At 34.4% G+C, this 17,398-nt stretch overlaps 1 protein-coding gene across 1 annotated transcript in view; it reads left to right on the forward strand.

The window, feature by feature from the left end:
- WNK3 (WNK lysine deficient protein kinase 3) overlaps positions 1 to 17,398 on the forward strand; it is a 185,158-nt gene that overhangs the window by 40,145 nt on the left and 127,615 nt on the right. Inside the window, 6 exon segments of the mRNA XM_019436661.2 lie at positions 3,184 to 3,356; positions 4,121 to 4,253; positions 4,255 to 4,342; positions 5,286 to 5,443; positions 8,629 to 8,717; positions 12,392 to 12,611. Of these exon segments, the coding sequence (XP_019292206.2) occupies positions 3,184 to 3,356; positions 4,121 to 4,253; positions 4,255 to 4,342; positions 5,286 to 5,443; positions 8,629 to 8,717; positions 12,392 to 12,611 (861 nt within the window).

The raw sequence follows: 17,398 nt of genomic DNA on the forward strand, positions 1-17,398 counted from the left end.
AGCAAAATAAGAGGGAATTAATAAAGATAACTGAAATTAATAAAAACTTGCAAACATAAAAATAGGATAAATAAATTTTACTCATTTTGACTTTCTGAAAAAATGATTAATGAACCTGATGAAGAAAAATAAAAAGTGCAAAAATACATGAGAGAAGAAGTGACAAATGAAATATAGCCATGCTCTGGAAAAGAGTCAAAGAAGTAGAAGAGAACATGACGTACAACTTTGTCAACAAAATTATCCCAACATTTTAGCGTGAAACATTTCAAATATAGGAAAAGAGTTCTTGGATGTAACAATGAACACATGATCCATGAAAGTAGAAATCAATAATTGGACTTCAACAAAATTAAAATATTTTGCTCTTATGAAAGACACTATTAAGAGAATGAGAAGGTAATCCAGAGAGTGGCAGAGAGTATTTTCAAATCACATATGTGATAAAGGACTTGTATGCAGAATCTATAAGAACTTGTGGGGGGCGCCTGGGTGTCTCAGTTGGTTAAGCGTCCAACTTTGGTTCAGATCATGATCTCACAGTTCTGAGTTCGAGCCCTGAATCAGGCCCTCTGCTGTCAGTATAGAGCCCACTTGAGATCCTCTTGTCTCCTTCTCTCTCTGCTCTGTTTGTTCTCTATGGTTAGGAGTCTGTTTCTTGGTTTGCCTCTCTCTTTTCCCATTTGTTCATTTGTTTTTAACTTCCACATATGAGTGAAATCATATGGTGTTTGTCTTTCTCTGACTGACTTATTTCACTTAGCATAATACTCTTTAGATCCATCCTTGTCTTTGCAAATGGTAAAATTTCATTCTTTTTTATAGCTGAATGATATTTCATTGTGTGTGTGTGTATATATATATATATACATATATATATATCATATGTGTGTGTGTATATATACATATATATACCACATCTTCTTTATCCATTCATCAGTTGATGGACACTTGGGCTGTTTCCATAATTTGACTACTATAGATAATGCTACTATAAACATCGGGGTGCATGTGTCCCTTTGAATTAGTATTTTTGTATTTTTTGTGTAAATACCTAGTAGTGCAATTGCTAGATCATAGGGTAGTTCTATTTTTAACTTTTTGAAGAACCTCTATACTGTTTTCCAGAGTGCCTGTACCAGTTTGCGTTTCCACCAACAGTGTAAGGTTCCCCTTTCTCCACATCCTTGCCAGCACCTGTTGTTTCCTGTGTTGATGTTAGCCATTCTGACAGGTGTGAGGTTATATATCATTAGTTTTGTATTTCCCTGATGATCAGTGATGTTGAGCATCTATTCATGTGTCTGTTAGCCATCTGTATGTCTTCTTCGGAAGAATGCCTATTCATATCTTCTGCCCATTTTCTTAACTGGATTATTTGTTTTTGAGGGGTGTTAAGTTGTATAGATTCTTTATATTTTTCGGATAGTAACCCTTTTTCAGATATGTCATTTGCAGACTTCTCCCATTCTGTAGGTTGCCTTTTAGTTGGGTTGATTGTTTCCTTTGCTGTGAAGAAGCTTTTTATATTCAGGAAGTCCCAGTAGTTTATTTTTGCTAAACAAAAGAAACCTCTCTAATGATACTCTTTCATGTTCATCAAGTTAATATTTCTTCTACTCTTTTTCCTTTTTTTCCTACTCTCTTGAGTTTCATAAAAATATAGTCTATCAATGTATGTATTTTATCTTAAAAAAATCTTTGGTTTGAACCCTTCTCTTATTTCCAATGCTATTATGGATTTGTTTATATATTTCTTTTGCCATTTTGGTGGAATTTAGGAAGAGAAGGGATTTAATTTAATTTAATTTAATATGTTGTCAATCATCTTGAAATGGAAATCATAACTAAATTTTTAACGAGGATACTTGATTATTTCTCTGTTAAAATCAAAACTTAAAATAGTTCTGCCACTCCTTCCTCTCCTGCTCCCTCTTGCAGAAGACAAAAATTGCTTTTATTCTTCCTTTTTTTTGTTAGAATTTTTTAAATTAAATTAAAATTTTTGTAGTCTCACATTTTTATTTAAATTCCAGTTAACATACAGTGTAATATTAGTTTTCAGGTGTAGAATTTACTGATTCCTCACTTATTACATACAACATTCAGTGATCATCTGGAGTTTTAATTCCAGGCTTTCTTTTTGCATTATATATCTTCTATTTTAATTATTGTTTAGAAAATTCATTCCATTTTACCAACCACATTAACCACTATTACTTAGCCTTTACCCTAAGTAAGCATTATTGGCAATTTATTACTATTTATTGTATGCCACACACTCCTTTTCTAATGATTTTATTTGGCCATATTTTTTTTGAAATTCTTTGAATAATATTTTCAGAAGGGGTGTATGGAATGATGTACTTTGGGCCCTTATTTTCTTAAAAATGTGCCTATTTTTCCCTTATAAATTTGATTGGTTATTTTTCTGGGTTCAGAGTTTTAGGGTTACAGTCCTCCCTCAGAATTCTATAAACATTGCTCCTTTGACTTTTAGCATTTAATATAGCAGATTAGAGGTCTAATTCCTGTTTGAAGATATTTTACTGGTTGATAACCTTGTATTTCTTTCTAGAAATATGTTGGCAGTTCAGATATTTAACCAGAAGAGATGTCTACATGTCTAACATTTTGATTATTCCTGTCCTGACATCATATAGATCCTATAGATGTGGAAATTCAGGGATTTCTTAGGGAAACTTCCTGTTTGTTTTATTACTTTTTTCATTTTGACATATTATTTTTCTTCTCCAGCAAAGGTGATTTTATTTTTTATTTATTTTTCCAGTTTTATTGAGATATAATTGATATATAACAATGTAGATATTTAAAATGTACAACATAATGATTTGATATATGTGTATATTGTGAAATGATCACCACGGAAAGTTTAGTTATCATATGAGGTATTGTTTTTCAACATATTGATTTATTTTGCAGGTAGGTTTATAGCATAGTTATGAAATATAACAGCTGCTGCATTGTTGAATGGGAGGAATGAAAGTAACTACCTAATAAAATTTATCAATGATTATATAAGTCCTGAGAAAAAAAAAATTGACAGATAAAAATAAATACATATATAAATGAAAACAACAGAACAAAGCACACATTTGAGTGGTGTTAGAAATGTCCATGAGAATTTCTAGACTCTATTTGGAACTTGCTACTCCATTTCAGGACCGGAAATTAACCAAAGCTGAGCAGCAAAGGTTCAAGGAAGAAGCAGAGATGTTAAAAGGTCTCCAACATCCCAATATAGTTCGATTTTATGATTCCTGGGAGTCTTCATTAAAGGGAAAGAAATGTATTGTATTGGTGACTGAACTTATGACATCAGGAACCTTAAAAACGTAAGTTGACACTGATAGTGCTAATGAAGTTTTATTTGGAAATACTTTTCAAGAGTCATAAAAATTGTTTGTAAAATTGCAGTACTTGATTAAAGAATATGTAGTGTTAGACTGGCAACTATGTGTCAGGGCAGGTTGAAAAATTCAGGATGTTAAGTTTGTTAGAATATACAGTATTGAGAAATGAATATTTGTGGGATAGCATAGAGTTTAAGAATTACAAATAATGTCATTTTGTAAAAATAATGAAAGATTGGGGGTGTGGCCAGGTTCACATATCTAGTGAGCAGTACTATATAATTATAATTTATTGTTTTATTTCTGACTGCAGTTTTTCATTTGATGGTACAATCACTTATTTATAATTATTAAATATGGGATATACTTTTTATGTTTCCTAGCATCTTTGTACTAAAATTTTACATAGTTAACCCCCCTGGTGACTTTATAGAAATAGTTATTGGAAAGTAGAGAAGGATTTTCTTTTTAAAATTGTGCTGCCCTTCCACAAGAGGTCACTCTGATTAGAATGATTCTTGTTTTGAATTTAAAAAGCTAAAAATGATAGACTTGGTAGGATGTCTTCTCTAAGAATGAAGCCTAGATTTAATTTTTTTTTTCTATAACAGACAATAGAGGACAATTCAGTGCTGACAATCATAGTGCATACAATACCGGCTAACTTACATGATTTACCCTAATAGTGCTCATATAATAAGCTAGATATGTTTGTTTATATGTGGTCTTTTTTTTCCTTTGTGTAGGTACTTAAAACGATTTAAAGTCATGAAACCAAAGGTCTTAAGGAGTTGGTGCAGGCAAATTTTAAAGGGATTGCAGTTCTTGCACACTAGGACTCCTCCCATTATTCACCGGGATCTGAAGTGTGACAATATTTTTCATCACGGGACCCACTGGATCTGTGAAGATTGGTGATCTAGGACTAGCCACCTTAATGCGAACATCATTTGCTAAGAGTGTCATTGGTGATTAACATTTTATAGTTTATTGTTAGGATAAAGAGAGATTTTTTCATTGTGTATGTCTAGAATTGGGATCAGCAAACTATGGCCCATGAATCAAATCTGGCTCCATTGCTTATTTTTGTAAATAAAAGTTTTATTGGAACACAACTACATTCCTTCATCTATGTATTGTCTATAGCTGCTTTTGCACTACAGTGACTGAGTTGAGTAGTTGTGACAGACCATATAGACTGCAAAGCCTGAAATCTTTACTGTCTGGTCCTTCACAGAGAAGTTTGCTGACCCCTGTCCTAGAATGTGAATTTGGTTTTACTTTATTTATTTATTTATTTATTTATTTATTTATTTATAAGTGTTTATTTATTTTGAGAGAAAGAGCATGAGTGGGGGGGGGGAGCAGAGAGAGAGGGGGAGAGAGAGAATCCCAAGTAGGCTCTGTGCTGTTAGTACAGAGCTTGACATGGGGCTCAATCTCAAGAACTGTGAAATCATGACCTGAGCCAAAATCAGGAGTAGGACACTTAAGGACTGAGCCACCCAGGTGTCCCAAATTTGCTTTTAAATATCCATTATATATTGACTTATTTCAGACACATCCTAGTGTATTTCTTTTGTGGGACATATTAAAAGGTTCCAAAGACTTAAGACAGAAGATTTACTAATTTAATTCAGAAAAATTTGTAAATAAAGGATTAGAAATAAAAACAGATTTTAGTAATCATTATCTTGAGCATTACAAGTTGTACTTTACCAGTATGGAAAGTTAAGGAAATTCTTGACGTACTTTGTATAGATATAGCAAGTATTCCTGCAAATGTTTTATTTATAAATTTGGTTTAGGGAGCAGAAATTAACCCAGGTAATCCATATGGAAAAGGGAATGTGATCTTGGTAGATAAATTTTTCTTTTTAATAAAAATATGGATGTGGTGTTATTTTGTAGGGACTCCTGAGTTTATGGCCCCAGAAATGTATGAAGAGCACTACGATGAATCTGTAGATGTCTATGCTTTTGGAATGTGTATGCTGGAAATGGCTACTTCTGAATACCCTTATTCTGAGTGCCAGAATGCAGCTCAAATATACCGTAAAGTAACTAGCGTAGGTATAACTTTATTCTTTTTTACTTCTTAGATTGTCATGTTTCATGTTGAAGTTGGTAAAGTCAGCTTAAAACTAATTTTGGTTTTAGTTTAGTGCTGTATAACACTGCTAAATTTAACATAATTGTAATGAAACAAGCTTTATATTTATGCTGTATGCCTGTACTTTATTGGGGTCACATAAAATGCTCTGTATTAGTACCTTTGGGTAAATGTATAGACATATCTATATCCATTTGTTTGTAAATAATTTTTAGATTTATTGGGTGGATAATATTTTTTTCAAAGCTGATAATGAAGTTTGACTAAATGGTTTTGAAGGTTTCTAGTTCTAAATGCCTAATTATGAAAGAGCATTCAAAATATTGTTCAACAGCTACAGCATTTGATTCCCTGTTATAGGTAATTTTTTGCATTAGAAATTTCAAGGAATGTAAAGATGAATAAGAAGTATTTGCTACCCATAAAGAGCTTGCATTTTTAAATTCACAAATAGCTATAAAAATAAGAGTATAGTAAGGGATGTAAGGTAGAAGCAAAGTCTTAGGATTGTTCAAAATAGGTCTATTTCATATCTACTTGGGTGGCTGTAGAATAGGCTGTGAAAGAGATTGTTAGAGTGTTTCAAGTAACTAATACTAATAGGTACCATTTTTAAATGCATGCTGTATACTATATACCTTCATATTATAACCCTACAAGATGGTGCTATCTTCAGTTTACGAATGATAAGGCTGAGAATCAGAGATTGTGACTTGCCCAAGTTCACACAGCTACTAATAGTGGTGGATTTTGACCTCAAATCTGTCTGACTCTAGAGATACATGTGTAGGGAGACAAGAAATAAAGCCAGTATCTAGAATGTGGGCCATTCTATAGGACAAATGACCTAGTTTCTCCAACAAATCAATTTCATGAAAGTAAAAAGGGGAGGGACTGTTAAAGAGTACAAGAGACTTAAAGTAGTGGTGAGCTACTTTAAGTGAGCTAAATGTTTAACAACCGATTATCTGAAAAAGAAAAAGCACTGATTTCTAGCATTCTCTGATTTCCTTGGTGTTAAATATTCTCACCATGACTGATTTCAAGTCACCACCATGACCTCACTGAATGCAGGGTTGGGAACAGTATATACAGTGGCACTCATCATATGGTATTTCTACCATACAGATATAATAAACAACCTCAAGAGCATAAATAATAGTAAAATGTAGTAAAATAATTACGAGTAGTGTTATCAGTATTTATTTCCTTGGCTGTTGATATAATTTATTTAATTGTAAGCTTATATAAGTTTTGTAAATGACTGTGTTTAATAATCAACTTACAGATTTCTTGACAATGTAATAGTTGCCTCTTGTGAGATGGTATGAGCCAGGTCTAATGCACCATACATGTTCTGTCAGGACCTTGTTTGAATCCTGATTTGAACAAACCAACTATAAGAAGACATCATTTAGACAATTTGGAAAATTTGAGTGTGGACTGGGTTTTAGATAATGTTAAGTAATTATTGGTAATTATTTTAGGTGGGATGGTGACATGATATCTGTTAGAGGTATAAACTGGAGACTTTCTGAGTGAAATGACATGATGCCTAGGATTTGCTTTAAAATATTTTAGGATAAAAAAGGTATGGGGGTAGATAGCTGAAACAAGGTTGACAAAATGTTGCTTGTTGAAGCTGGTGATGGTTACTTGGGGCTTCTTATACTATTCTACCTTTGAGTATGTTTGAAGATTTCTGCAACAAAGAGCTGAGAGAAGAGATAAGGCTAGAATGTCTTTTTAGTCTGAGTTCATACATTGTATGGCCACAAATAGAAAAGAATTTGTACTTGGTTTTGTAAGTTGCAGCTTCCCAATTAATTTCACCTAGGAGCAGAGAAAGGCAATAATTACCCAGGACTGCGGAAGAGGTAAGAGATCAGTGGAAAGGTCAAAGAGGAGTTTTTGTATAAGTAGAATGATGTAACACCATTTTTTGAATGATGATTTTATTATTTCATATTAAAATCACAAAAATGCCATATCACAATTCACATTTCCATCTGTATTAAAGTTTCTTGAGTTTGAGATCCAAATTAACTCCTAATCTCACCAGGTTTATCTAGTATATGATACTGGGCTTTCTGATTGTGCATCCTGTGAAGTAGTGTGGCAGACCCAGAACTAGGTTTTAGATTGCCTTATTCCATGACAATTATTCTATCATATCTTTCTCCTTCTAGATTAATTTGGAGTTTTCTATTAAATGACTGTAATGATTATTTTGTGAAATCTAAAACTCATAATTTAAGAGTAATAGAATGTAAAATAAGCAGATTCAGGCAGCTAACATTGTTACAGAAACATTTTGAATTGTCTAGACCTTACTAATTTGTTAATGCATTCCTAGAACCTATTGATTAGCTTGAGGTTCTCTCAATATTTTAGTATTGCTTAATGATAAAAATAATACAGATTTCTCAAAAGTTTATAGATGTGTGTATATATATATTTTGCATAATACATATATATTTTTTTAATGTTTATTTTTGAGAGAGAGGCACAGAGCATGAGTTGGGGAGGGGCAGAGAGAGAGGGAGACACAGAATGTGAAGTAGGCTCCAAGCTCTGAGCTGTCAGCACAGAGCCCGGTACGGGGCTCAAACCCATGAATTATGAGATCATGACCTGAGCCGAAGTCAGATGCTTAACCGACTGAGCCACCCAGGTGCCCCTATACATACATAATATATTGATTGTCCATTGCTTCTAGCTCTTCTGGAAGACTCGTTTATTATAGTTTGTTGATTGGGGTTATACTTGTATGTACATTTTGAGATCCAATTTTTTCCATACTTAATGTTTCAATATGAGAATTTTCTGTTATTAAATACTTTGAGAACATTTTTAGTTTTTGCATAACATGAGCATATATATATATCATATAATTTATGTAACATCACCTCTGTTGTTGGAAATTTAGATTGTTTATAAGTCTCCACTGTTATTTGTAGACTATTAGAACTATGGCAAAATCTTTGTCAAAAAATTGTTAAACTGTATGTATATATTTATCTTATTTAAAGCTTGAATATTTTAGTTTAGTGGTCAAAATTTATTATTTTAATAAGCATCCTGTTTACTTAGGCTTCCAATTGCTTATTTTGTGACTAGAAACCATTTTTCTTTTCCCAGGGCATAAAGCCAGCCAGTTTCAATAAAGTCACTGATCCTGAAGTGAAAGAAATCATTGAAGGGTGTATTCGTCAAAACAAATCAGAAAGGTGGGTGCAAATGTAGCAAAATGACATAACTGATAGATACATTAAACTCTTATCTTGGACTGGGTCATTTTCTAACCTTTGAATAATACTGAGTATTACTTTTGAGTAGAACACAAACCGTACTGTATTGAGTGAAGTGTATCAGTGCATGTTGCTTGCCATTTTGGACTTTGATACCATGTGCTCAGTTTTTCTTGAACTGAAATTTGGGGTTTGTTTGTGTGTGTTGTGGCAAATTTTCATCACCTTCAGCCATCAGTTTAACAGTCATTTGAGCCTCCCAGTTTAACTTGTTTCTAACAGTTGATAGTAGAGAGTTTCTGCAGTGTCACCTTCAGGTAAGTACTCAAATGGTTGGGCCCCCAGGTTAATTTGTTTCTAACAGTTGATGGTAGAGAGCTTCTGCTGTGTTACCTTCAGGTAAGTACTTAAATGATTTTTTATGATAGCTTAAAAAAATTGACCATCAACTCACTGGATGTTTTTTATTTATAGACCATATATCCTTAGGTCATGATAATGGTAAAATGGATAAGGGCTATTTTTTTCAAGAAGTAGTATTCTAGATGGGCGCCTGGGTGGCTCGGTTAAGCATCTGACTTTGGCTCAGGTCATGATTTCACAGTTTGTGGGTTTGAGCCCCGCATTGGGCTCTGTGCTGACAGCTCGGAGCCTGGAGCCTGCTTCGGATTCTGTGTCTCCCGCTCTCTTGCTCCTTCCCCACTAATGCTCCATCTCTCAAAAAAAAAAAAATTAAAGTAGTAGTATTCTAGATTTATTTGTATCAGTTTTTTTTTTATGGACACATCCCTTTAGTTTTAGCTTATATTTCCCATTAATTTGAGCTTAGGACAGTTGCCGAGTTAAATCAGTAGGTTAAATTTTTGATTTTTTACCTCCTTATTGGTTATGATTAATGAAGGTGATAGGTCTTTTATAGAAGTTATTTTCACCCACATTTTATTGACTGTCCCCCGTTTTTATTAGTTTTCTAAGTTCAGTGTTGTATATCTGAGAATATATAAAGCCACTAAGGTAAAACCTGTTTAATTATAGCTTTATTATAAAACATTATTGGTGTTTGTACCAACAGGCTATATCTAGGTAGTTATATATTTTAATTATGATAAAATGTGCATAACTTAAGATTGACCATTTTAATCATTTTTAAGTATACAATTCAGTGGCATTAAGTATATTCACATTGTTGTATACAACCACACAGCTTTGTATTTACAGAACCTTTTCATCACCCAAACAGAAACTTTGTACCTATTACATAGTACCTCTCCATTCCTTTTCCCCTCAACACCTAGTAACATTTATTCTACTTTTGTCTCTATGAATTTGTTTATTCTAGGTACCTCATGTAAGTGGAATCATACAATAATTTGTCTTTTTGTGGCTGGTTATTTAACTTAGCATAGTGTTTTCAAGGTTGATCCATTTTGTAGCCTGTATCAGAATGTCATTTTTAAGGAAGAAACACATACATGCCCATTTTGTGTATCCATTAGTCTGTTGATGGACACTTGGGTTAGTTATTTCTACCTTTTGGTTATGATGAATAGTGTTGCATGGGTATTGGTGAATAAGTATTTGCTTGAATCCCTGTTTTCAGTTCTCTTCATTATATACCTAGGAGTGGAATTACTGGATTGTATGGTAATACTGTTTAATTCTTTGGAGAACCACCAGTTTTTTTTCATGGTGACTGCACCATTTTGTATTCCTTCCACTAACATATGAAGGTTCCAGTTTTTCAACGTCCTCACCAATACTCGTTATTTTCCATTTTTTGATAATAGCCATCCTAATGGTTACGAATTGGTATCTCATTGTGGTTTGGATTTGCATTTTCCTAATGGCTAATGATGTTGAGTATCTTTTCACGTGGTTCTTTTCATGTGGTTATTGGCCATTTGTATATCTTCTTTGGAAGAGTGTCTGTTCAAGTCCTTTGCCCTTTTTAAAGTTAGGTTGTTAATGTTTTTGTTGTGGCCATTTTTAAGTTGTAAGAGTTTAGGCATACTTTTTTTTTAAATGAGACTGAAAATACAGTTGACCCTTGAACAACAAACAGTATAGTACTGTAAATGTATTTTCTCTTCCTTATGGTTTTCTTAATAATGTTTTCTTTAGTTTATTGTAAAAATACAGTATATAATACATATGCAAAATACGTGTTAATCAACTGTATGTTATTGGTAAGGCTTCTGGTCAATAGAACTATTAATAGTTAAGTTTTGGGGGAGTTAAGAGTTAGACACAGATTTTCAACTGAGGTTGGCACCCTAACCCCCCATAGTGTTCAAGGATCAGTTGTATGATGTTGAAGTAGCCATTTTAGTTTGGATTCTGATTATTGCTTTTACAGCATTTTCATTGTGAACTGTTATCAGAGAACATTGGAATATTCAGAAGGATTCATAGCATATTAGTGTATTAGAAAGAGCATAAGCTTCTACATCAGACCAAGATTCAAATGTGGATTCATACTTAGCCAGTGTGATCTTGAGTAAGTTACTTAACTGTTCCTCAAAACAGGTCTTATTTTGGTGATTAAAAAGATAATGCATATAAAATACCTAACAGAGTAATAAGTATTTAATGGTGTCTTTTGGTGCTATTGCTGTAATTATTCCTTAGTAAAAATACCTAGGGAAATTTTTCATTGAGAGGCAGAGGACTTTAACTTGGTTGTGCCTTCTTAAACACATCTCACCTTAGCCTTAAAACTAATTAGTATGAGGAAGCTTATTCTTTTTATAACTCTTAGTTATGTATTTGTCTCAATCAGTAAAATGATCAGAAGGGTTGAAAATCCTCAAGTTACAGGATACCATGCTATTAATGTACTTTATCTGTTTTAAGTAGTGTGAGAGGTTTTCTACATAGACATTGGTTTTAGTTCTCTCTGACCTGTAATGTAGATACATTAGATATTAAATATCTGTTTTAGAAATTGGTGAAAGCAAAGGAAATTAACTGTCCTGAGCTTGTAAAAGAATCTTTTGAACCCCTGTCCTTTTTTTTCTCTTCAGAGATGGTTAATTCCTAATATTAGGTTAGAGGCACATCCACTGCATGTATACTTTGGCCTAAAATACTAGACTTACATATTTTAAGAAAACCATGGGACTTTGCAGGACTAAATTAGTTTCATTCATGGCATTCTCTAAAGAGTAAAGTACACTAACTTGACTATTGTTAATGGAGTCAATGACTTCTATTTATAACATTTGTAAAATAGTTTGAATTTATGGTTTACTTTAGAGTTTATATATCTGGAAGTTTTTAGTTGCCTTTGCTGACAGTCTGTTGTTTGAGTTTTAGTAACTTAAGCCAGTGGCTTAGGGAAACTAGTCACTCTACCCAACATATACTATAGCACAGCTTCAGTTCTCTAGGCATATAGTATCTAGATGTGTTGTTGATAACAATCTTTAATTAAGGTGACTTTAAATGTATGTTAGGTGGGATTTCTTTGCATTCTTGGTAATAATGAGTTGGATATAAGATTCGGTTTTTAACAAAGCAGGGTAATGGTTTAATTAATAGAAGTTTTAAAATAAGATTGTTATTTTGATGTAATTAATATTTACTAATTAAGGGTTCTATATCTTGTTTGTGATTGGACAAATTGATAATGAGATATGTATTTTGTTTATTAGGTTGTCTATCAGGGACCTATTAAACCACGCATTTTTTGCTGAGGATACAGGACTGAGGGTGGAGTTAGCAGAGGAAGATGACTACTCTAATTCGTCCCTGGCTTTAAGACTCTGGGTTGAAGACCCTAAAAAATTGAAAGGCAAACACAAAGACAATGAAGCTATTGAATTCAGTTTCAATTTAGAAACGGATACATCTGAGGAAGTAGCATATGAAATGGTAAGTGAATCCTACCACTATTCTCCACACCCCCCAACCAATGCTGCCCTTTATAGTATCAGGGTTGATTGATTCCTTTCTCCTTCTTGCTTTCTTTCCTCTCGTTTTCTCCTTTTCTTTATTTAAATTATTTTATTGTGAAATGTATCTTTACATAAGAATATATTAAATTTGTATGTAGAGTATAAAGAATAATAAAATGCTACTTTTATTAAGAAATAGAACACAACTGATACCTTTGAAGCCACCTGTATGCCCCTCCCAGTTGTATTCCCTTCCCTAATCACTACAGGTAATATCTACCCTGGCTTTTGTGTTACTTATTCCTTCCTTTGTTTTTCATTATAGTTTATCTAAGTAATATATTGTTTTGTTTTAGAAACCTGAGTGGCAAGCCCACACCTAGGTGATTACTGAAGTTACTATTAGGTGAAGATGGCCAGGATAGCCAACTGAATAGTCTCTCAGTCATAGTCTGCCTTCAGTTTCCCTAATCATTTACAAGAGGGGAAGTCAACAGGTGAGGTCATGATTAAATTTAGGGAAATACACACATGGCTCACTAGTCAGGTCACCAGTGGGCTGTTGTATGGACCAGAAATTAGTTGTGTGATTACAATATGGTTTGATGGGGCATGGGCCTCTCTGACTTCTCTACTTCTAATCTCCTCATGCTCCCTCTCCCCACAGAGCAGATGACAATAGAGAACTTCTGTGGGGTTGAATGTGCGTCCACACCAGATCCAGGCTGCTACAGTGCTTGGAGGGAAGGCATACAGGAGCTTTGGCAGCACATGGTCAGATTAGCCAAGTACAGATAGTCTGAGGCAGGTTAATCTGGACATCCTGTCCTTGGGTTAAAAAGAGGGATGGAACATTGACAGTGGGGATCTTGGAGATGATAGCCTTTAACGTGTCTATTTTTATAGTCATACTGTTTTGGTCTGGAATGATTGCCTTGGACATCTGGTGCACAACTATTATTCTGATATTTCTCTTTACTATCTTTATAGACTCTTCATCCTCTCTGTTGGGTTTCATGTTTCCTAAATCTCATGTCTTTCTCTTTCGTGGCTTACCCTATTGTTTTAGTGGCACACTTCCTCTGCCTGCTTCTTAAAGAAAGGGTATGAGAGGTAAATTCTTTGAGATTTGCATGTATGAAAATATTCTTATTCTATATTCATATTTAATTGATTGTTTGGCTGGCTATGGCATTTTAGGTTGCATTTAAAAAAATTTTAGACTCATTGTTCCATGCTTTTCTGGCTTTCAATATTAATATTGAGAAGTATAAAGTTCTGTTTTCAGAATCTTTTGCATGTGATCCATTTTTTGCTCTCTGGAAGTTTGTAATAGTTTCTATTTCTTTTTTCAGTATTCTAAAATTTCAGTGATATGTCTTTTTTTAATTTTATTTTTATTTTTTAAAAATTTACATCCAAATTAGTTAGCATATAGTGAAACAATAATTTCAGGAGTAGATTCCTTAATTGCCCTTACCCATTTAGCCCATCCCCCTTCCAACAACCCCTCCAGTAACCCTCAGTTTGTTCTCCATATTTATGAGTCTCTTCTGTTTTGTCCCCCTCCCTGGTTTTATATTATTTTTGTTTCCCTTCCCTTATGTTCATCTGTTTTGTCTCTTATCGTCCTCATATGAGTGAAGTCATATGAGTTTTGTCTTTCTGTGACTGACTAATTTCACTTAGCATAACACCCTCCAGTTCCATCCACGTTGTTGCAAATGGCAAGATTTCATTCTTTTTGATTGCCGAGTAATACTCCATTGTATATATATATATACCACATCTTCTTTATCCATTCATCCATCGATGGACATTTGGGCTCTTTCCGTACTTTGGCTATTATTGATAGTGCTGCTATAAACATGGGGGTGCATGTGTCCCTTCGAAACAGCACACCTGTATCCCGTGGATAAATGCCTCGTAGTGCAATTGCTGGGTTGTAGGGTAGTTCTATTTGTAGTTTTTTGAGGAATCTCTATGCTGTTTTCCAGAGTGGCTGCACCAGTTTGCATTCCCACCAACAATGCAAAAGAGATCCTCTTTCTCCACATCCTTGCCAACATCTGTTGTTGCCTGAATTGTTAATGTTAGCCATTCTGACAGGTGTAAGGTGGTATCTCATTGTGGTTTTGATTTGTATTTCCCTGATGAGGAGTAATGTTGAGCATTTTTTCATGTGTCGGTTGGCCATCTGGATGTTTTCCTTGGAGAAGTGTCTATTCATGTCTTTTGCCCATTTCTTCCCTGGATTATTTGTTTTTTGGGTGTTGAGTTTGATAAGTTCTTTATAGATTTTGGATACTAACCCTTTATCTGATATGTCATTTGCAAATATCTTCTCCCATTCTTTCAGTTGCCTTTTAGTTTTGCTGATTATATCCTTTGCTGTGCGGAAGTTTTTTATTTTGATGAGGTCCCAGTAGTTCATTTTTGCTTTTGTTTCCCTTGCCTCCGGAGACGTGTTGAGTAAGAAGTTGCTGTGGCCAAGATCAAAGAGGTTTTTGCCTGCTTTCTTCTCGAGGATTTTGATGGCTTCCTGTCTTACATTGAGGTCTTTCATCCATTTTGAGTTTATTTTTGGGGATGGTGTAAGAAAGTGGTCCAGGTTCATTCTTCTGCATGTCGCTGTCCACTTTTCCCAGCACCACTTGCTGAAGAGACTGTCTTTATTCCATTGGATATTCTTTCCTGCTTTGTCAAAGATTGTTTGGCCATATGTTTGTGGGTCCATTTCTGGGTTCTCTATTCTGTTCCATTGATCTGAGTGCCTGTTCTTGTGCCAGTACCATACTGTCTTGATGGTTACAGCTTTGTAGTATAGCTTGAACTCTGGGATTGTGATGCCTCCTGCTTTGGTTTTCTTTATCAAGATTGCTTTGGCTATTCGGGGTCTTTTCTGGCTCCATACAAATTTTAGGATTATTTGTTCTAGCTCTGTGAAGAATGCTGGTGTTATTTTGATAGGGATTGCATTGAATATGTAGATTTCTTTGGGTAGTATAGACATTTTAACAATATTTGTTCTTCCTATCCAGGAGCATGGAATCTTTTTCCATTTCTTTGTGTCTTCTTCAATTTCTTTCATAAGCTTTCTATAGTTTTCAGTGTATAGATTTTTCACCTCTTTGGTTAGATTTATTCCTAGGTATCTTATGGTTTTTGGTGCAACTGTAAATGGGATCGTTTCCTTGATTTCTCTGTCACTTCATTGTTGGTGTATAGGAATGCAACCGATTTCTGTGCATTGATTTTATATCTTGCAACTATCCTGAATTCATGAATCAATTCTAGCAGTTTTTTGGTGGAATCTTTTGGCTTTTCCATATAGAGTATCATGTCATCTGTGAAGAGTGAAAGTTTGACCTCCTGCTGGCCGATTTGGATGCCTTTTATTTCTTTGTGTTGTCTGATTGCAGAGGCTAAGACTTCCAATTCTGTGTTGAATAACAGTGGTGAGAGTGGACATCCCTGTCTTGTTCCTGACCTTAGGGGGAAAGCTCTCAGTTTTTCCACATTGAGGATGATATTAGCGTTGGGTCGTTCATATATGGCTTTTATGATCTCAAGGGGATGGAAAGCCGTCTATCATGCTAATGGTCAACAAAAGAAAACTGGAGTAGCCATACTTGTATCAGACAGTCTAGATTTTAAAATAAAGTGATGTGTCTTGATTTGAGTCTATTTTCATCTACTTTGTTGGTTCTCAGTGGAGCTTTCTAATCTGTCAACTCATATCCTTTAGTTTCTGGGAAGTTTCTTGAAGTATTTTATTGATCATTTCTCCCCATTTTTTTTCTTTCTGGAACTATTAGCATTTGGATATTGGACCTTTTGGACTGATTCTCTACTGTTCTTTCTTTTCTTTTTTTTTTTTTTTAATTTTTTTTTTTAATGTTTATTTTATTTTTGAGACAGAGAGAGACAGAGCATGAACGGGGGAGGGGCAGAGAGAAAGGGAGACACAGAATCGGAAGCAGGCTCCAGGCTCCAAGCCATCAGCCCAGAGCCCGACGCGGGGCTCGAACTCACGGACCGTGAGATCGTGACCTGAGTTAAAGTCGGATGCTTAACCGACTAAGCCACCCAGGCGCCCCTGTTCTTTCTTTTCTATTTTCCACCTTTATTGTCCTTTTATTCTCCTTTCTGGCAGATATTATCAACTTTATTTTCTAACCCATCGAGTTTTTCATTTCTGTTATCATGGTTTTAATTTTAAGAGTTCCTATTCATTGTTTGGTCTGTTCCTTCCTTAGAGTAAACATCTTGTTTTTTGTTTTGTTGAGGCAATATTCTCACACCTCTCTGTAATATTTGTAAAAAAAGTGTTTCTGACGTTTTTCTACCTGTGTAGTCTCTTTTCTCCAAATTGCTGTTTTACCTTTGTTGGTTTTATACTGTCTTCTTGTTAGAGGCTTTTCTCATATTTCTGGTAATTCTTGACTTGCTGCTCATGATTAATAGACTATAGGAGACTATGTTTTCTGTTGCTGTGTAACAAATTACCACAAATTTAGTGACTTAAAGCAACACCCATTTATTAATTCAGTTCTGGAGGTCAAAAGTCCTAGTGGGCTTCACTGTATTCTCTGCTTAGGATCTCACAGGCTGAAATTAAGGTGTTAGCAGCCAGGGTTCTTATCTGGAGGTACTGTGGGCATATCTGCTTATGAGTTTTTGGCAGAATTCAATTCTATATAGTTGTAAGACAGAGGCCCCCGTTTCCTTGCTGGCTGTTAGGTGGTGGTCACTTTCCACTCC

The sequence above is a fragment of the Panthera pardus genome, unplaced genomic scaffold (assembly GCF_024362965.1).
Source record: "Panthera pardus isolate Hobbes unplaced genomic scaffold, ASM2436296v1 HiC_scaffold_27, whole genome shotgun sequence".
Lineage (NCBI taxonomy): Eukaryota > Metazoa > Chordata > Mammalia > Carnivora > Felidae > Panthera > Panthera pardus.